Source organism: Rhizophagus irregularis, chromosome 4 (genome assembly GCF_026210795.1).
Source record: "Rhizophagus irregularis chromosome 4, complete sequence".
Classification (NCBI taxonomy): domain Eukaryota; kingdom Fungi; phylum Glomeromycota; class Glomeromycetes; order Glomerales; family Glomeraceae; genus Rhizophagus; species Rhizophagus irregularis.
The window spans coordinates 4,390,485-4,413,568 of NC_089432.1; the positions used below are offsets into that span (position 1 = coordinate 4,390,485).

Below are 23,084 nucleotides of genomic sequence, written 5' to 3' on the forward strand. Positions count from 1 at the left end.
TAACTTCGAAAATAATGACTAAAGTCACGTATGCAGAATAGACCAATAAGAAAGCAGAATAAGACTGGGATATAAATTAATAAAATGGCAAGTTGATTAGTATAACTAAAAAGTTTTTTTACGCTGCAATTAACAGTAATGTATATTTATTTATTGTATATATTTAATTAAGTTTTTATATTACAGCGTTAACAAATTTTTAAAATAATGACCAATTATGTACCTTTAAAATCAGTTATAAATTGTAAATGAATTAAAATTAAAAATAAAAATGGTTGTTATATCGGTCATGAATTATTTTTTTTTTTATGATGGATAACAAGACAAGATTTTCTCATTTAATAATGTTTAAGACGAAATATCTTTTATAATAATATTTGTTAATATTTCCTTAATTATTTTTATTTAGTTATTGTTATTTATGATGTGATTCGTTTCAATTAATTAATAAAGGCACCAAAATCTGATTTTAAAGTCTTTAAATGGACTAAGGATAGGTTGATAATATATACATATATATATATATAGTTTTTACTTCAAATCACCGGGGGTGATCATCACCGTTGGCCAGAATTATCAATTTTTACCGGCACTATATTTTTTTAATGCTGGTCGATTGTCATAATTTCAGTCACCGTTGATCATCACCCCGGTGATAGTTAGGAAAATTCATTTTTTTGCATTTTATCATAAAATTATATAATAGAACAACTGTTTACAGAACCTATAAATGAAATTTTTTTTTTTAACGTAAAAAAAATAATCTTTTTTTTTTCATGCATATCACATATCATAAATTGAGGTGGTACATTGTTGTTTTATGTAACATTTTTTGGGTTACGCTTGGTGAACTCAATAAATAGAATTTCGGAGTCATAATTCCAGCTCAGCCTTTCTATTCTTTTTTTTTTTTGTTTCAAAATCCATAACAGAAAAATTTATTTTAAAGAAATTAAACCTTTATACAGTATATATTTCATTATGTCTTATGATGAAAATCAATCAGTTAACGCTGCAATTATTAGAGCAATTGCATTAATGGATTATAATATTTGTAATAATATACACAAACAATTTGAATTTGTGCGACAAACACTTCTTGATGATAATTCACTTACAGAAAATGAAAAATATGAAGCAAAATTAATATACACTAAAGTTTATGATTCTTATAAAATTATGAATAATGATGGATCAAAAAGAATTTGTGATAATTGTAATCAAGAATGTTTAGCTACATTATACTGTGAACTTTGTATTCGAAATTATTTAAAAACAAAATTTTCAAATTGGACATCTGGAAATGTCAATATTGATAATTTAATAAAAGAATGTCAAATGGAAACATTAAAACCAAATAAGATAATGGAATGGATTCCGTATAATAATTTAAAAAATATTAAATATTTAACAAAAGGTGGATTTTCAGAAATTTATACAGCAATCTGGATGGATGGGTATTTTATTGAATGGGATTCTAAAGAAAAGCAACTAAAAAGATTTGGAAATCGATGTGTAGTGCTCAAAAATTAGAAAATGTTAATAATGCAAGCCAAAGTTGGCTTGAAGAGGTTTGTAATTTAAACTATTATTTAACATTTTGACAATATTCTAATAAGGTATTAATGAATTTTTTGATAGGCTAAATCCCATTTAACCCTGAGCACTAAATACCCAAATATTGTTCAATGTTATGGTTTAACACAAGATCCATCAAATGGAAATTATATGCTTGTAATGAATGAAATGGATACAAATTTAAGAAAATATTTACAACAAAATCATAGACAACTTACATGGAAAGAAAGAATTCAAATTGCTGTTAATGTAATTAAATCAGTTAGAATAATTCATAAAGAAAATGCAATTCATAGAGATTTGCATTCTGGAAATATATTATTTAAAACTAGATTTTATATTAGTGATCTTGGATTTTATGGACCTGCAGATAAACCATTAAAAAGTATATATGGAAATCTTCCTTATGTAGCACCTGAGGCTATTATTGGAAAAGAACAGACTTTTAAATCTGATATTTATAGTATCGCAATGCTTATGTGGGAAATTTCATCTGGACAACCACCATTTATTAATTATGATAATGATTATGATCTTGCAATGAATATTGTTAATGGTATAAGACCAAAAATTGAACCGGGAACTCCTTCAGAATATAAAAATTTAATGAAACAATGTTGGGATGCTGATCCATCAAACAGACCTGATATTAATACACTTCGGAAAAAAATAAATGAAATTAATTTATTTTATCAAAAAGAATTAGATGAACTATTAACTCAACCAGAAGAAAATAATAGTTTCGAAATAGAACATCATACTAGCAGTAACATATTATCTACAAGTAGACTTCATCATTTTGAAAATCTTCCTGAACCAAGAAATGTAACAGAAGGTATTATATTATGAACCTTGTATTAAATATTTTAAAAAAGTACTAATATCACGCTAAATATAATTAATGATATCTTTTTATTTATTAAATCGATAGGGGAATTAGAGGGTATGAATTATTTTTAAATTCATTTACCTTTTATAAATTATTAAATAATTAATAAAATTTATAGAATTTTATAGTAAATCATTTAACTTTTACATTCCTGACAATAGTAAGTATTATTGGATTTGTATTATTTTATACTTTAAAATAAAAATATTTCATCAATATAAACTTTTTTTTTAGTTAATGATATTGGTAAATCGAATAATCAAGAAAATAGTACATCAAAAATAAGCACTATATTTAAAGGTGATTTGATATTTTTCATAAATAAATATTAATTTACGAATCATTTAGTTAATAGTAAAAAATTATTCAAAATATTTAAAAAGATTTTAAAAAATGGCAAGTAAAATGATTATTAATTATTTTAGTACGTTCACTAAATTTTTAGATGTTCAAAATGAAGATAAAAGAGAAATGATGCAACAACAAATAAATAAACATCATCATAATGTTAATTGTATGTAATTTATTTCATAATAATAGTAATTGATTTTATATTATTGTGTTAATTATAATATATTTTTACAGATGAAGATGATGTATATAATAATCCAAATTTTCATTCAGAAGAACAAGATACATTTGAACTTCCTGATGGTAAGAATTTTTTTTTGTAAATATTAAATTTTTTAAATAGTCCTTAAATTACTAAAATTATTTTTGCTCCTAGATATTTAAATATAGCGGATGATGAGATGAATTTATAAATATTATATATTATACTATTATCATACTTATTATTTATTATTATGATTTTTAAAGTTTATATTAAATATTATTTAAACACTAAGACTAGAGTACGTAAGATTAGACATCTTTCAAAATTCTTAGTTTGTAATTTAAATAATATTAATAAATTACTGTATAAAATTATTTCATGAACATACGTCCGTATATTTAACAAGTGTAATTTGATAAAATTAATCAAATTGTTGATTTTTTCGAAATAATAAGTCCAAACCCGTGAAAATCTAATATTGCTAAAGTCCCAAATGACTTGCAATACTTTTTCGTTCGAATCTGTTGCAATTTTCGTACTTTCAACATGAATTATTTGTCAAATCCAAACCTATATTTTATTTTCTTAGGATAATGGCATAATTTTGCTACAAAAAAAAAAAAACTTTGAAAAATTCATTATCTTTTTACTTCAATAGTTTAGCCTCCATTTCTGATTACACTATAATGTTACCATATTCAGTTTCAATTTTATCCGCCCTTTTATTGAGTTACCATATTTGTCATTCTGTCGCTTAATTTGATCAGTTAAATAGTTAAATCCTTCATCTTTCCCTTATTCGGACGAAAAGTCCTTTTTTAGGCAAGACTAATGAGTGAGGTAGATAACAAATATAGATTCGCTATAATTGTTATTATTATTATTATTTTACAAATTTTGATTTAAAATATGAGAAATCTTGATTTTACTCGTGCTATATGATATATCTGTTATCATATAATAACTGACGTCAGATATCGTGTCAGAAAATCCTGACAGTCAAATCTCGAAGATTTTTTTTTTAAAAAAAAGAATAATTTTTTAAATTAAGCGTATTAAAATGATGTATTATATTCGGTCATTTGAATCGCTAATAAAATTACTATCACAAAATATACAAAATAATTAAATCAACACAAAATTGTATTTTTTCAAAACAATATGTAATTTGCGAACTTGTTATAATGATAATATAAGTATTTTAATCTTTCAAAAAATTCGAGAGAATAAAATTATATACATCAGACAGATGGTGAATCTTTTAAGAAGAAACTTTTATAATTTAGAAATTCTTGAACTTTGTAATCGCAATTACTTTAATTATTTGCCAATTCAAGCAATTTCAAATTTATTAATTTAACAAAATTGAAAGTTTGCTAATGATAATAATTTAAGAGGAATTTATTTGCCAATACTTGATATTTTCCTTTATATATTTTAGAGAAAATAATTTAATATTCATTGCTAAATAAATAGAAACCACAATGTAACAATTGAAGTGGCAACAAATAATACAAAATATACAATTGATACAACATAGTTATTATGAAATATATCTCCATAATTTCCATAATCATCGTCAATCGTATTATATTTTCACAATTAAAATAACATTTTCAAATATTGAAATTTTACCGGTGTGGTTAGGGTCGACATCTTTGAAATTTTAATAATTTTAATGAAAATCTTGTTCATAACGCAAAAAAATTTATTATTCATGCCACATGATATTTTAACCAAAATAATTTTGTATTTGTTGGTTATAAAATCGTCATCCCCCTTTTGAATTAATTTTTATTTAATTTAGAACTAGAAAGTTTTTTTAATTTATGGAAAGAAATGAAAACTTCGGAATTTTTTTCAAAAAAATACTAACACTTATATTAAATCAAATTATACTAATAAAACTCCAATATGTTATGGAAAGAATCATTTATTCAATTTTATTCAAATAACGTCAACACTATACCGAATAAAAAAATTTGATCTTTATTAAGAAGAGAGTTATATATATCTTAATAACACTCTGTAAATAATTATGTGACTTAATATTTTTATTATATTCTTTTTACGGTACGACATTTAATAATGTTATATTTTTTTTTATGGCGTCATTATATAATAAAAATTACTGCGTACTGCGGTACCAAGGTGATCATCGACTGATTGTTTGGTGATACTAAATCACGCTGTACGCTTGTACGACTATTGTCGGAGAAAAAAAAAATATAAAATAGGAATACACAATAAAACTTTAAATAAATTTTTACTTTTCATTTTTTTCTTAACTTTATTATTAACTTATCATTATTCAATACGTTTGATAACGCTCAATAATATCAAAATGCAAGATACCGAGTATACAAATAAACGAGAATTTAATGACACCTCTTTAAGTATTAATAATTCAGAATTTCAAGGAGATTTATCTCAACTTATTCAAAATTTTGATAAAATTAGTATAAAAGAAATTGATCCTATAGCAATATCAAGTATACAAGAAAATCCTTCAACTGAAATAGAGATAGTTGATGAAATAAATAATTTTATTTTTAAATTATTAAACGAAGGATCTAAATATTTAGTGAAACAGCAAGTTATTGAATATTTTAATGATCATAATATAAATTCACAAGAATTTTATAATTGGTTATTAAATAATCAAAATAGTTTAAATTCTATTTTTTTACTTGGATTTTTTAATTATCATGGAATTGAAACAAATAAAAATGATGAGAAAGCATTTAATTTGTTTATTAACTCTTCAGAAAAAAATCATATATTAGCACAATATTTTGTTGGTGAATTTTATTTATATGGTTATGGAACTATAAAAAATGGTAAATTAGCTATTGAATATTATAAAAAAGTAGTTGATAAAAATTTTACGCCTGGACAAGTAAGCATTGGTTATTGTTATTCAAATGGAATAGGTGTTGAAAAAGATTTAATAAAGTCAATTTATTGGAATAAAAAAGCTGCAAAGAATGGAAACTTAATGGCAATGTATAATCTTGGTATCATATATGAAGATGGAACTGATATGAAAAAAGATAATAATAAAGCTTTTAAATTGTTTAAGCAATCGGCTGAAGGAGGATATTTAAATGGAATAATGATGTTAGGATATTGTTATGATTTAGGTATTGGAACTAAAATTGATAAATATAAAGCATTTGAATTATATCAAAATGCTGCAAATTTAGGACAAGATTTAGCACAAAATAATCTTGCTTTAATGTATGAAGAAGGAGATGGAATTGCTAAAGATATAGATAAAGCAATATATTGGTTTGAAAAATCTGCCAAACAAGGAAATGAGTTAGCCAAAAATAATTTAAGTAACCTTCAGGAAAAAATCAATAATTTATAGTAATTTTTTAATTATTAAATTAAAACATTAAATTATTTTATTTACAGTGTTTATTTTTTCTAAAATTTACAAGTTAGTAAATACACTTTAAATATAAAATAAATAAATTGTTATAATTTTATTATATATTCCATATAACTAGGAAACGGAAGCCGTTGTAAGTCCGGAGCGAAAAAAAAAGATAAAACTCCAGATTTGCATTGGATGATGTCACGTGAAGGACAGAGAAACTCACGTGATCAATCATTTTTCATAATGCGTAGACATATATGGTCCTTCGCTTCGCTCCGGACAATCATTTTTATATGCTTTTCTTTTATGCTTAAACATAATTTGTGTATGCCATAATATCTAAAAATTCAAAAGTATAAAATTTTAATGCTTGTATTCTTTTCTAAAATTATAGGAAACTAATTCAATTCTAAAATGATAATAAGTAAGTAAAACATAAATCTTAAAGTTAAAATAAAAGAAAGTTACTAATTTGGTTTCGATATTTTAGCTTTTCTAACTTTTTCCCAACAAAAAAAAACAAAAAAAAGAATTAATTAATTAAAAGTTTTTAAGCTATACTTATTAAACTAACAATTATAAAAATGCAACGATTATTACTGAATTTTAATTATGTAATATTTCATTCCTAATCTATTTATATTTTAGTATTTTAATCATTCAAAAGCTTTTCTTTTACAGAATTTAATTCTTCAAGTTTCATATCTAATTTGAATAAGAATTTACACAAAATGACATAATATCTATATATTAATTTATAATATTCATTAAATAATTACTATCCATTTACTGATGGGCATTTTTTTTCTAATTTATCATTTATATAGGTGATTTTTAAAGGAAGATAAATTAAATTTTTGCGAAAATAGAATAAAAAGCAAAACAATTATAAAGAAGTCATATTATTCTTAAAGATTATCATGGCAGAGGAACTAGTAACTGAAAATAAAAGGAAAATATATAATTCATAATGTAAATTAAATCGCATAATATGAATAAGTCGCTTTTCTTTGTTTCTGTTTTTTCACCTTCAAATAAAAAAAGAAAACAATAGGTAACTTTCAAAGTATGTATTGTATTATTATTAAACAAATCATGGAATATTTTTCAGAAATAAACTGAAGAATCTTTATATTCATGTCTAGTATTTACTAATGGAAAGTAATCTGTGATAAATAATGTATTTATTCAGGAGAAAAATTATCGAAATTCTTAACTAAAATGTTTTATTAAAAAAATCAAAATTTTCCTCATTATTTATTATTGAAAAAATAATAAAAAATGATTTTTTATTATTACAAAAACACCCACTTTTAAGGTTAGTTTACATATTCTTCAAGAATAATAAATTAGTATGAAAAGAACGTTAAAAATTAAATATTTTAATATGCCAAAATTTGTGTATTTTCGAATATTCTGCATTGAAATCTTTATCATACTTTTAATTTTAAAGATTTAATATTATATCCTGTCCTGAAGAAATGATTCATAAATTAAAACGTATCAATTTTTGATTGCGATAATATTAAAAATATTAAATCTAAAAATTCAATTATCATAATAATATAAATGATCTCTCAAACTCAGACTCAGAAGAAATTATGTCTGAAGAAAGTTTAAATTATAATGATAATATAAGTATTTTAATTCTCTCAAAAAAAATTCGAGAGAAATAAAATTATATACATCAGACAGATGGTGAATCTTTTTAAAAGGGTAAACTATTCTAATTCTTTAGGAATTCTTGAACTTTGTAATTACAACTGTTTGAATTATTTGCCAATTCAAGCAATTTCAAATTTATTGATCTAGCAGAATTGAAAGTTTGCATTTATAGTTTTGATTATACGATGATGATGATAGTGTTAACGATAATAATTTAAGAGGAATTTATTTGCCAAAACTTGATATTTTCCTTATATATTTTTAGAGAAAAGGATTTAATATTCATTGCTAAATTAACAGAAACTACAAAAGGTACTTTAAGAATTCTAACTATTCATTCTCATACAAGCAATGCAACAATTGAAATGGCAACAAATAATACGAAATATACAATTTATACAACATAATCATCGTCAATCGAACTATATCTTCACAATTAAAGTAACATTTTCAACTATTGAAATTATACTGGGGTGGTTAGGATCGACATCTTTGTGAAAATTTTGGATAAAATCTTCAAAAAATTTATTTGATGATATTTTAACTGAAATAATTTTGCATTTGCTTGTTGGTCATAAAATAATCATCCCAATTTTATTTAATTTAGAACTAGAAAGTTTTTTTAATTAAAACTTCAGAATTTTTTTCAAAAAATAACATTTATATTAAATCAAATTATATACCAACAAAACTCCAATATGTTGTTGATATGATTATAGTAAATTCATTCAATTTTATTCAAATAACATCAACATTATAGCGAATAAAAAAATTTGATTTTTACCAAAAAAGGAGTTATATCTCTCCTAATAGTACTCTGTAAATAATTATGTGGCTTATAATACTTTTAATAAATTCTTTTTACAGTACGACATTTTTTTTAAAAAATTTCTTAATGTCTACTTGTTTGCAATAAAAATAGTAGTTAAGATTAATTACTTTCCATTTATTTATTCATTTATTTTTATTTTTTTTTTGACTTTTTATAAAGAAAAAAAGAGTAAGAAACTGGAATGGTTTTTAACCAAAAATACTTATATACAATATTAAAAATAGACTGGTTTCATTTTTTATCTCAGCTTTAAATTTTTATATTTTACTTTTTATTATCTGTTATCTGTTTATAATTGATTTTTTCCCAAAATTATTTTCTGAAAATAAAAAAGAACGAATTTCCACGTTTTTAAATTTCTGTTGTTGATAGATAGTATGGCAGACACAAAACACGTTTTAGCATGAAATAAAATATATATAAAAAATAATTATAATAGTTTATTTATGTTTCTAAATTTTTAAGAAAAATAAATGCTGTAAATTAATGATCTACAATTTTAAGGAAAATTAAATTATTGATTATTTTGAAGTATCTCTAGTTTATTTTGTGCATTCTGATATCCTTGTTCAGCAGCTTTTTTATACCAATGAATTGCTTTATCTATATCTTTTGCAATTCCATCTCCATTTTTATACATATTACCAAGATTATATTGTGCTACATCATGTCCTAAATTTGCCGCTATTTGATATAATTCAATTGCTTTTTGTATATCGATTTTAGTTCCAATACCATAATTATAACAATATCCCAACATCATTATTCCACGTGAATATCCTCCTTCAGCTGATTGCTTAAACAATTCAAATGCTTTATTATAATCTTTTTCAACACCATTTCCATTTCTATAACAATTACCAAGGTTATTTAATGCTAATATGTTTCCATTATTTGCAGCTTTTTCATACCAATAAAAAGCCTTTTTTAAATCTTTCATACCTATTCCACATTTATAGCAATAACCAAGAGTTAATTGACTATATGATAAATTTTGATTAGCCACTTTTTCAAAATATTTTAAACCTAATTTTTCATTTTTCATAGTTCCATTTCCATCTTGATAACAATAACCAATAAAATGTTGTGCTAATAAATGATTTTGTTCTGATGCATTAATAAACAAATTAAATGCTTTCTCATAATTTAAACTTGTTACAATGCCATGATAATTAAAATATCCAAGTAAAAAAATAGGATTTGCATTATTATTTTGATTAATTAATAACCAATTATAAATTTCTTGTAAATTTAAATTTTGATCATTAAAATATTCAGTAACTTTTTCATTTACTAATTTCCATTCAATACCTTTACTTAGTATTTTAGAAATAAAATCATATATTTTATCAACTATTATGCTAAAACCTTTTTCAGTTGAAAGAGTTTTTTGTTCACTTGATATTGCCATAGAATTAATTTCATTTGTATCCATTTTATCAAAATTTTGAATAAGTTGAGATAATTCTCCTTGTAATTCTGAATTGTTAGTACTTAAAGAGGCCTCATTAGGTTCTTTGTTTGATAATTGATAATTTTCTTCTATTGAGTCTGTTTTTGAAAATATGCCATTTAGCCAATCAATTACTTGATATATAGTTGGTCGATTATCTGGTTCTCCATCCCAACATTCTAAAAGTCAAACATAATTAGAACTAATAATATATAAAATTCAAAACTAAAAATATTACTCACTGGTATAAATTTTAACATATTCATCAGGAGTATCAGGAACAATAGTTTCTCTAAGACCTTGTGTAATTTCCAAAGCTAAACCAATATCATAATGCTCACCTTCAGTATAAAAGGGAGGTCGTCCACTGGATAATTCCCATAATAATATGCCAACACTGTAAACGTCACTCTTTTCATTTAATGAATACATTTGTGTTGACTGGTCATTATTGTTTCTTTGTCTTCTAAAGCTCTTTGGATCAACATAAGGAATTATTCCAAATAATTTAGATTGAAAATTAGATGATGCTCCAATTCTTTTTGATAATCCAAAATCTGCTAATTTGATTATGTTATTACGGACTAGTATATTACAGGAGTGCTATTAAAGAAACATATATATATTCAAATAAGTAACACAACTACACTATTATTAATGGTCAAATAATGTTAAATATATTACCAAATCACGATGCACTATTTTTTCATCATGTAAGCATGATACGGCACAAGATAACTGGTATGCCATATTATATTTGTCGTTCCAAGTAAGATTATTAAAATTTTCCTCCAAATAACTTCGAAGAGTACCACCATCAGCGTATTCCAATACTAACTGATAATTATTATGATATTCTAATGAATAAAAGAAATAATTATCAAAATGAACTTTGTGAATTTTGCGATAAAAAGTAAATTATATTTATTAAGGTGACTTTAATAATACCTGATTCAAGTTTTGTTATCCCATAGCAACGAATAATATTATCATGAAAATCAACTTCGCGTTGAATTTTTAACTGAATAAAAAATAAAATATTTGAAATAAATATATTATATAAAATTTTATAGACGAAAAAAAAAAATATATTATATATTAAAATACCTCACGAACTATTTCTTTCATGGTGAAGCTATTAAGACTAAAAAAAGACTTTAACGCAAATTGTTTTTTTGAATTTTTCCAATTTGCACGATATACATTTCCAAAACCTCCGGTACCAATAGGTTGAATATTATCAAATTCTTTATATTCATAAAATTTTAAATGTTCTTTATCGATAGCTTCCTCAATCCAATTAATCCACTCATTTGTATTTTCGGTACCTTGCATTTTAATATTATTGAACGTTATCGAATGTATTGAATAATGATAAGTTTAACAGTAAAGTTAAAAAAATAAATAAAAATTTTTAAAGTTTTATTGTGTGTGACCATTTATAATTTTTTTCGTAGCACAACGTTATTTAGTATTACCATTTGGGCATCCTTAACGTACAGTAGGGGTGTACAATATTAACGTACAAACTGGCCCGCGTTTAGGAGTTATGCACTTGCACGTGATAGCGTTAACGTTAATTCTGGTCAGTTCGTACATTAATATCGTACACCCCCACTGTACATTAAGGAATCCCTTACCATTTACCAAACAAAAAGTCAAATCCTCAGTACCGCAGTAATTTCAAATAATGACGTCATCATGAAAATTTTTTTGAAAAAAATATATCAATGTCATTAAAGTATTTTTTTATTTTTATCAGAAGTACTATAGGCGACATACAGCTCCTTTCTTGACAAAAATCTGATATTATTTGAATAAAATTGAACTACCACAATCATTTCAACATGATATTGGAGTTTTTTTTCAGAATGTATAAGATTAAAATAAGAACAAATAAATGAATTTTAATTGAAGTGAGAAGGTAATGATTTTATGGCCAATAAATTCATTACTTGAATAATTTATTTTAATCGTGAGAAGATTTATTTAATTCGATTAATGATGCCATGATGGTGATGGTAATTTATTTCGTAATAATAATTTTGTATACTGTATTGTATTATTTATTATTATTTCAATTTACATTATTTGTATGAGGACGAATATTAATTCAGCAACAGATTTTAAATCTTTCTCTCTAAAATATTTAAAGAAAGAATTTCATGTTTTGGTAAATAAGCTCCCTTTAAATTAAATATTATCCAAACAAAATTAAATATGTATCTTTTCAGAACGAGATATAATATTAATACTCTGAAGAAATTATGTGAATATATATAATAATTTAATTTTCCAAAAAGTAAACGCTTATTTATAGATCTTATTCGAATTATGTGATGTGGCGTACAATATTGAAATGATAAATATTTACTCCAGATATTTACAATATTCATTGTAAATTTCCGTATATATATCAAGTCAACTAATTAATAATAATAAAATATTATCTGATATTGTTGGATTTAATTTCTAGTAATAAGAATATAAAAGAAAGAAAAAGTTTATTGATAAATACAGCCACTTCGTGACGTTAACCGATATACAATAAATACAATATTCATAAAATATTTGATCATTCTACTGAATAATCTTAAATTAAGAATAATATGACTTTTATGAACTCTAATACTTTTGCTAAAATTTGACATACTATATCTTCCCAAAATTAGATTATTTAAAGATTTATTAGTATGATATCAATTAGTTAATATTGTCGTTTTATGGAAACTTTTATTAAAATTAGATATGAACCTCTAATAATTATGAAGAAATCTTTCAATTGGAATCATGTTATTATTCAATTAAATTCATAATAAATAATTATTATTATTTTCTAAATGATGCGACTAAAAGAATATTATATTTATTATGGTAACTTTAATAATACCATAGCAACGAATAGTGTTATCATGAAAATCAACTTCATGCTTGAATTTTAACAAAATAAAATTCAAATTTTTGAAATAAATATATGGACTAAAGATCATAGACAAAAAACATTATTATTAAGTTAAATTACCTCATGAACGATTTGATGTTGTCAAAGATTTTAATGCGAATTGTTTTCTGTTTTTTACTAATTTGCACGATAAACTTTTGTAAAACCTCCGGTACCATATTGTTAAATTGTAATTGTTTGTATTCATAAAATTTGAAATATTCTTTATCGACAGCTTACTGTATCTTGCATTTTGATATTATTATCAATAAATATCAAACGTATTGAATAATAACAGGTTTGACGGCAAAATAAAAAAAACAATGAAAAGTTGCACAACATCGTCAATAACTTGATGCACTTAAGTTTCGTGGGCGCGGTTTGTGTCGATCTTCACCATATAAGGACCAAGTGACATTTAAGTGTCACCTGATCACGTGCAGCTACGGGTTCAAAACATTAAGTATCTGAGGAACTTGGTTTTTTTTTTAGTGTCAAAAATTTATTTGTCACCCCGTGATACAAAAAATACGCCCACAAAACTTGGGTGCTAAGTTGATACATAATGACGTCATGAGATTTGTTTACGGAATGATTTTCGTTCAAGGTCGAACGATGATTTCTAAATATTACGCAAAAATTTATCGTTATATCGATAAAGTAATCTATTTTTTTAATATAAAATAATCTAGATGTTGCGTAATATAATCTTCCTTGGTTTAATCTTTGTATAGATAAAGTTGCAACTTATATCTAAAAAACTCTGACGAATCAAACATTGATCCAACAATAAACATACTAAAAGAAGGTAAATACGTTATGATTAGGTAATTAAAAGCTACAATATAATCATATTTGATATTGTTGTGTGTTGATATCATTTATACTTATATGAAAATCTTGTACAACAAAAAAATAATATTTATACAGTCTTTTTCTTTTTTTTTTTTAATACACCCATCTCTTTCACTCCTCCTTCAGACACAACTAAATAAATACTTTCTTTTCAAATAAATATCTAATAAATACCTTTTTTTTACGCGCAAATAAATACCTTTTTTTTCATACGCAAATAATAAATACCTTTTTTTTTTACGCGTAAATAAATACCTTTTTTTTCACGCGTAAATAAATACTTTTTTTTCTCACACATATATAAATACTTTTTTTTCACGCGTAAATAATTATTAAGGCGGAATATATATATATATCAACATCAAGAACTGTATTTACTGGCGGAACTGCCTTTGGATAACATATGGGTATGAGTTTCACTAGCTATTGGAAACTTGTTTTGTAAGTGAAAAACCACTCCAACTACTCCTGTCAGTTTAGACGCTTTGTGGTTCTTTTTTACATGTTTTCTGCTGTCTATCAAATTTTTTAGGCAGATCAACTGAAGCGGTACATTTAAGATAATGCCAAATTTGGTATCTATTGCGATAGAGGACAAGCTAACATTAAACGAGGCTGGGTCATATCATTAAATGGTGAGTATAAATAACAGTTGCCGGATGGAAGTACGAGTACGTGTTTACCGGATGAGGGATCGCAGAAAGTCTTCCGGATGGTGGATTGTTATGATTGACATAGAGGTTTATGTGCTCGTAGTACGTACCATTTGCTACTGGCGAGTAGTCATCTGCTTTGTGCACAAGTCGTAGCTACAATGACGCCACATAGGTGATCCCCAAGCCGATCCATATGGGAGGGCAGGCCGTGGTGCCCGTGGAAATGACACATATTTCTATGCCATGACTCATGACACTTACTTAGTTGTTGTTATTGAATACTATATGAGATTGCCATAGATCCTATGATGGCCACATAGGTGTCCTGGGGTTCCCTGCTCATGCATAATTAACAGGGTGGTAATTCTTATATGGTATTAGGGGATAGTGACTAAAAAATTTTGAAAATTTTGTAGGGCGTATATCAATTCATTTTGTCCTTATCTCTGAAAATATGAGATAAATCTGCATTATGAAATTTCTGAATTGGAGTAGGACGAATATTGAAGTCAAGATAATAATTTCAATTTTTTCAATATTTTATTATATGATAAAGAAAAATATATATTGATTACGGATCGATAGGACTCCGAAGAATTCATATAAGTTTCCATCAATGCTGATATTTTGAATGTATAGTACAAAATAATATTTATCGTAATTTAAAATCTGCAATTAGATTAAAACTTTTATCAATTTGTTATTTATTTAGTTCTGATGTATTTCAGGTTCTTTTGCAATGCAAGTTAATGGCTTCACCAAATTTTTAGGATGAATGTTAATTTTAATATTGTATATAAACATAAAGCAGATAAAAAAGAAATCTTTACAATATATTTTATTTGTTTCACAATTTTCTAATGATCTCTTATGGAATGGTTACCAAATAAAACAAATAGGAAATTTATTACAAGTAGAAAATAAATTTAGTACCGATCTACCTTTTTTAAAGGCACAAATCGGACTCAAACTCGTAATACAACGCTAAGAAATTGAGAAGAACGATAAGTTATAGTAGTATTGCTTTACTTGTGAAAGATTTAAAAGGATAAAGATATTAATTTAAGAATAATAAAAAGTTCGTACTCATTGGCAAAGTTTCAGTTGATTTGATTAAACTTGATCTTTAAGTACATCCAATTGTTCGAATTTTTTAATTATCTTAGTAAATATGTGATACATAAAATGAGTAAATAAGGAGTTAACTAATGTGTTCAAGGCTCTCTTTTGTATGGATTCTATACAAACATATCGTAATTGTCACAATTATCATAAATATATTGTGGATTTAAACTGAAATCCTAAACGGTTCATCCTAAATTTAATAATAGATAATAAATAGGAATGGGTTATAACTTATAACTGTAACTAATATTGATTGGTTAAAGTTTGACTGATACCCTGACTGGCTATTTGACCAATAATGATTGTAATTTAAGTTACGCTGAAAAAAAATTTTTAAAATAAGTGATCACACGATGGGTCTCGTGTGATACAGGAGAAATTCTCACATAAGTACTCAAGTATTTTTTCGCAAATAATTTCACTTTGCACTAATAACTTTATTCTGTCTCATCAAAGTTAATACAATCGTGAACGCTTTCCCTGTTAAAATAAGTAGGACGAACCTATTAGTGAACTAAAGAAAGAATTTTTCCGCAGACAAGTTCAAGCTATGGAAGGTGGCGATCGCGACAATTATTTGAGGAACTGAAATTAGTGGCGAAGGGTTTAAAGTCAAATTTCTTGGTACGGATTTTATATTTGCAAAAAATGATAATGACCATGCAATATTTGTAGGTGAAGAAAGAGATTTTCAAAAGGGGTAAAAGCAGTGTATCCTATTGATGGTATGACCTATATCAATTATCATGATAAAAAGATTTATTTTGAACAGTATTATAGTTGACGAAAAATATATTGATATTATAAAGCAATTATTTAGGTTACATATTTTCACATTTACATTGAAATTTGCCAATTTTCCTTACATAGTAAAATAAAAGTATGAACAAAAAATGATTTATCTGTTAAATAAATAAATGAATAATTAAATATACTTAATAATTAATAATTGTAAAATCATTGCTCCGATAATTTAAAACCATAGTTTGGTAACAGTAAGATAAAAAAAGATAAAAAAAGATAAAATAAATTTGTCAATTTTCCGACTGGTCACGCAAGGTCGCAAGGTAGAGACAAAAAAAAAAACAATAAAAAACGTGTAATCATCGTAATGCATGTAATGTAACACAGAAAAGCTTTGAAGTTGATACAAAAACCAAATGATCAACCAATGGCGTAATATTCTACTATACCCCTTTTATAACGTAATAAGATTTAACATAACAGATAACTATGATTTTGTATATTACATGTATTTTTCTTGTGTTTTTAAAATTTATTTTTTTGTTTTTTGTCGCCACTTTACTTGATTGACATCAATTTCAACTATTTTGATTCATGCACTACATCAACAACAACATTAAACAAAAATGCAAACGTGAGGCGGAAGTTGCAAATTTCCCTTATATACTTCTTTATCAAGAGATTTAATCATCATTTTTTTTCATTCAAATTATAAACGCCAAAATTAAAAATTAACACATAATATTGTCGCACGAGGATTTGTAGAACATTAGAGTATAAATATAAATATATCCCACTATTATGGTAAAAAAAAAGGTCCGTTCTTTATGTCATTATAAAGAAACTAATAGTATTTAACTGGTAATCTTTTATTGTCTAGTTTGAATGATTTTTTAATCGGTTAAATTCTAACCGGAAAGGACTTAATGTACTTTAAAATAATTTCTATCAATGATTTTATGTAAGTCCTTTGAAAAAAATAGTCATTTAAATTTTCATTTAAATTTTCAACAACATACTGTACGCTATTGCTATTTATAGATTTATAAGTATATTTAAGACATTTATGTAATCAAATTTAAAAAAATTTGATTCATGTAATCGCTTTAATAATAAAACGTAATATAATAAAATAAATAAACAAAAATTATAAACCATAAAATTGAAATATTCCAGAAATTGAAATTTTTAAATTTGATAAAATAGTTTTTCCCGTCATTCAAGAAGTTCCTAAATTTAGTTTATGCCGATCTCTGTTTATGCAGTTGCGGCGATTACAAAACTTGGCAGCTGACCACAACTTACACAAATAAAGCCTCATTTCATTTGTTACTTTCTCCTTTTTGTTTTGAATACGTAACAAAAACAATAGATATTTAGATAATATAAATAGATTATGCTAGCAAAATATGAAAAAAGAAAAAAGAATAAAGAAAATAAAAAATGTCCCTTAATAAATATCAAACTTTTCCATTGGCAAAAAATTCAGACTTATTTAAAAACGAAATTGAAAATAATGAAAATACAAATATATCAATAGATTGGATTGAGGATGCCATTGAAAAAAAATATATAAAGTATTATGATTGCAAGTATTTTAGTGATATTCAAGAAATTGGTACTGGAGGTTTCGGCAAAGTATATCGTGTTAAATGGAAAAATTCGGAATATTATTTAGCGTTAAAAACTTTTAAAGATCCTGACAACGTTACTATAAAAGAAATTGTTCGTGAGGTAAATTTTGAAATGTAGCGCTTATATTTTTTAACGTTTTTTTTTCGTTTCTTTTTTTTTTAATACTTTACGTACCTTTTTAATTTTTTAGCTTAATTTTCAACGAGACGTAGATCATCATAATAATATTATTCGCTTCCATGGAATATCAAAGTCAGGTATTAATACAGCATATTATAATAATGTTCAAAGTTGATTGAATAAACTTAAAATCAAATAATATATATATATTTTTTTTATTTACCAGTAAATTCAAACAATCAAATGAAGATAGATTCATTAGTAATGGAATATGCCGATGGAGGTAATCTTCGAGGCTATTTAAAAGAACACTTTAATAACCTCACTTGGAATGATAAGTTAAATATGGCGCTTCAATTGGCTTGTGCTGTATCGTGCTTACACAGTGTTGGCCAGTGACTCAAATGACCTCAAATGACTCAAATGACTGGTCACGTATCATTTGAGTCATTTCAACATTAAATGACAAATGACCTAGTCATTTAAAAATTACATCATAATTCTGGCCAAAACTATTCATACAATTTCACTATTTCATGGATAAAATTTTCACATGATATTAGAAGTTCATAATTCTGGCCGGCATCATTAACTTGGCCTGAATTATAAAGCATTAATTTTAAATGACTCAAATGACAAATGACCTAAATGACTAGGTCATTCGTAGGTCATTCGGAGGTCATCTCAAAATGGGCAAATGACCTAGTCATTTGCCATCACTGTGCTTACATGACGAAGGAATCGTTCATCGTGATTTGGTAATTTATTCAATAAATTTATTTGATAATTGAAATAAATGTTTACGTTATTATGTTATTAATTTTTATTTTTATTAATAGCATTCCGGTAATGTGTTGGTTCATCAAAACATCATCAAGTTAGCAGATTTTGCAAGAAAAATTGAAGAAGTATCTAAAACGCATTCAGGTTCTTTCGGCGTCGTGCCCTATATCGACCCAAAAAAGTTTAATTCAGAACCATATACCTTAAATAAAATGAGTGATATTTATAGTCTTGGTGTGCTATTATGGGAGATATCGAGTGGTCAGCCACCCTTTAAAGATGAATTGTATGAATTTTTACATGGTTGAATTTTAAATGGTCTTAGGGAAACGTCGGTTTTAAATACACCCGAAGACTATATAATAATTTATACCGGTTAATGAAAAAAAAAAAATTAAATTTACAGTCAACACATCATTTTAACTTATTGAAAAAATTTTATTTTTTTTTAGAATGTTGGGATAGTGAACCAGATAATCGTCCAATTATACATCAGGTAGTTTCTCGATTGAAAGAAATAATTACAAAAGAATATGGAGTAATGGGGAATCATCACCTTTTGTCACCAAATAAAAGTAACGGTAATTCATCGCGAAGTACAAAATCAACAACGATATCTAGCAACCAAATTATCAATATTAATTTTACGTCTGAAAAAGACGTTAGAGGATTCCGAAATATACGTTCTCAGAGTATGCGTGCAATTAAGCGAGAAATTATGCATGTCTTTTGTTTGTTACGAACTTATGTAATTTTAACGTTGAAGAAATGTGTAGAATTAACAGCAAATATATACCGATATATATTTTGGAGACCCGATGTTAAAACAATGGTTGATAAAACCGTCGAACTTATCTTTGAATTAATAAATGGAGGGACTGAATGGAATTCGGAAAAGCAACAGATTCTTAATTATCTTAATAATAATAATGATCATAATATAAATTCAAAAATAATTTATAATTGGTTATTAATTAATCAAAATTATTCAAATTCTATTTTTTTACTTGGATGTTTTAATTATTATGGAATTGAGACTAATAAGAATTATGAAAAAGCATATAAATTATTTGTCAATAAGTCGGTTCAAAATCACATATTAGCATTGTATTACGTCGGCCATTGTTATATGTTTGGATATGGAACTTTAAAGGATGAAAAATCGGCATTTAAATATTATGAAATGGTTGCCAATAAAGGTTGTGTAGGAGGACAGAACAATGTTGGTTATTGTTATAGTCATGGAAAGGGTGTCAAAAAAGACTTAAAAAAGGCTATTTCTTGGTATGAAAAAGCTGCAAATAATGGGAACGCTAACGCTCAAAGAAATCTTGGTGTAAAGTATATGGACGGCGAAGGGGTTGATAAAAATGATAATAAAGCGTTCGAGTTATTTAAGAAATCAGCTGAAGGAGGAAATTCAAAAGGAATAATGATGTTAGGATATTGTTATGACTGTGGAATTGGAACTAATATTGATAAATATAAGGCGGCCGAATTATACCAATATGCCGCAAATTTAGGGAATATTACAGCTCAATACAATCTCGCTATGTTGTATGAAAATGGCGAAGGAATTATACAAGATATGAATCTAGCGATTTATTGGTATAAAAAATCTTCTGAGCAAGGAAATCAAGATGCTCAAAAAATGTTAGACAATCTTATGAAATTAATAGAAACAAAAAAAGAATTAATTTATAGAATAAGTTATTAAAGTTATTACGTAATTTTTGGAGTCAATTTTACTTAATTGGCATTATTACGTCATTGCCCTTAATATACTTTACAAAGTAAATTCTACTGTAAATAAGCATCATATTAGCGCATTTTCAACATACTAGACGTTGAAATGATATTAAAATTCATATTTTTAAAAAAAATTTATTCTCAAATATTAAATCTTATTTTTTTTTATATATAAATATTCTCTCATTGATAATACATTCTATTTTAGTATTATATGTAATTACTATTAATCATTTAAATAAATTCTGCACTGATAAAATTTTTTAATTCATATATAAATTGTTAATTCTGACTTAACTTGTCCGATTCAATTAGGAATATTTATAATATGAGACAAGTTATAACAATGTTTACTTGTTCTCATCTCGAATTATTCCTGAATTGATTTTAGTGATGATTAAAGTAAGTACGTAGAGTACTTTCTTTAATACGGAATTAAAATAAAATTCACATACTATACGTTGTGAATAATCATATAATATAAATAATCAATTTTAAATTGACAATGCGTCAATGTTCAATACTGCGGTACTGCGGCTAATGATAAATAACTTACTTTGTTTAGCTGTGCGACAATATTCACATGAAATACTTAAAAAAAGGTTACCATACACAATAAAAAGTTTTAAACTTTTGACGTTCAACTGTATCGGTTTTGAAAACTTTTCTGTCAATTATTATTATTATTCAATATATATGTCTGATAATAAGAAAATGCATTTAATGCAAGATACCGAAAATATGAATAATTGGTTTGAAGAAAAAACAATCATTACAAAAACAGATATAGTAGAAAATACTCAATTCTCAAGTAATCAAGAATTTAATAATGAAGAAACTTTAAGTATCAATAATTCAAAATTACAAGTCAAATCATCCCAACTTATTATTCAATATTTTGATAAAATAAATTTAAAAGAAATTGATCCTATAACAGTATTAAATAAAAGAGAGAAACTTTCATTTGAAAAAGGTTTTGATATAATAGTTGATGAAACAAATAATTTAATTTTTAAATTATTAAGTAAAGGAATTGGATGGCAATCATTAGAAGATCAAGTTATTGATTATTTTAATAATCATAATATTAATTTACAAGAAATTTATAATTGGCTATTATATTATCAAAATGATTCAAATTCTATTTTTTTATTTGGATATTTTAATTATAGAGGAATTGGAACGAATGTAAATAAAAAGAAAGCATTTAATTTATTTATTGATGAATCTAAAAAAAATCATATACTTGCACAACATTTTACAAGGGATTGTTATGAATATGGTAATGGAACTATAAAAAGTAAAAAATTAGCAATTGAATATTATGAAAAAGTGGCTAATAAAAATTTTCCATATGGACAATTTGAAACTGGTTATTGTTATTTTCATGGAATAGGTACTAAAAAAGATTTGAAAAAGGCTTTTTATTGGTACGATAAAGCTGTAAATAATGGAAACATAGTGGCAATGTATAATCTTGGCCATTGTTATAAGGAAGGACTTGGCATTAAAAAAGATAATAATAAAGCTTTTGAATTATTTAAACAATCAGCTGAAGGGGAATATCCAAGTGGAATAACAATGTTAGGATATTGTTATGGTGAAGGTATTGGAACTAAAATTGATAAACATAAAAGCATTTGAATATTATCAAAAATCAGCAAATTTAGAAAATATGATAGCACAATTTCTTCTTGGTGTTATGTATGAATATGGAGAAGGAATTACAAAAGACATAGGCAAAGCAATTTATTGGTATAAAAAATTTTCCAAAAAAGGATATCAAAGTGCACAAAATAAGTTACTTAAACTTCAAAATATCAATAATTTGTAAAAATATAAATCAATTATTAAATTCTCTACAATGTTTTTTTTAAAAAATTTACAAAATAGCAGGAATAGTACTCTATATAAATAAGTGTTATTATTATTTTTATTGCAAGCAATTATTTTTTTTTCTGAAATTAATTGAACTTAAAATAATTAGCACTTATCTTTCATATATGTACATCATAAAGTAGTAATCGTATATATGAATAAAAAGATTGTGAAAGATGATACTATAAAAGCAATACTCTTTTTTTATTTAAAGCAAAAAAATTTCAAACTTTTTGTAAA

The 23,084-nt window shown here is 25.0% G+C and overlaps 4 protein-coding genes across 4 annotated transcripts; 3 read left to right on the forward strand and 1 right to left on the reverse strand.

The window, feature by feature from the left end:
- Nucleotides 1-5,367: 5,367 nt before the first annotated feature.
- OCT59_024277 (uncharacterized protein) lies at nt 5,368-6,396 on the forward strand (the record flags this gene model as incomplete). Its single annotated transcript, XM_066135317.1, has 1 exon — nt 5,368-6,396. The coding sequence occupies one exon, from the start codon at nt 5,368-5,370 to the stop codon at nt 6,394-6,396; it is 1,029 nt and encodes a 342-aa protein (XP_065991352.1).
- A 2,928-nt stretch (nt 6,397-9,324) lies between these two features.
- On the reverse strand, nt 9,325-11,693 carry OCT59_024278 (uncharacterized protein; the record flags this gene model as incomplete). Its single annotated transcript, XM_025331796.2, has 5 exons — nt 9,325-10,537; nt 10,601-10,961; nt 11,043-11,215; nt 11,307-11,379; nt 11,466-11,693. The coding sequence occupies 5 exons, from the start codon at nt 11,691-11,693 to the stop codon at nt 9,420-9,422; spliced, it is 1,953 nt and encodes a 650-aa protein (XP_025182150.1). The 3' UTR covers nt 9,325-9,419.
- A 6,429-nt stretch (nt 11,694-18,122) lies between these two features.
- On the forward strand, nt 18,123-20,934 carry OCT59_024279 (uncharacterized protein; the record flags this gene model as incomplete). Its single annotated transcript, XM_066135319.1, has 6 exons — nt 18,123-18,413; nt 18,505-18,571; nt 18,661-18,829; nt 19,141-19,192; nt 19,274-19,451; nt 19,670-20,934. The coding sequence occupies 6 exons, from the start codon at nt 18,123-18,125 to the stop codon at nt 20,932-20,934; spliced, it is 2,022 nt and encodes a 673-aa protein (XP_065991353.1).
- Nucleotides 20,935-21,680: 746 nt separating this feature from the next.
- OCT59_024280 (uncharacterized protein) lies at nt 21,681-22,800 on the forward strand (the record flags this gene model as incomplete). The annotated part of the gene is made up of 2 exons (XM_066135320.1): nt 21,681-22,572; nt 22,637-22,800. 2 exons carry the CDS (start codon nt 21,681-21,683, stop codon nt 22,798-22,800), a joined length of 1,056 nt encoding a protein of 351 aa, XP_065991354.1.
- Between the last annotated feature and the right edge of the window lie 284 nt (nt 22,801-23,084).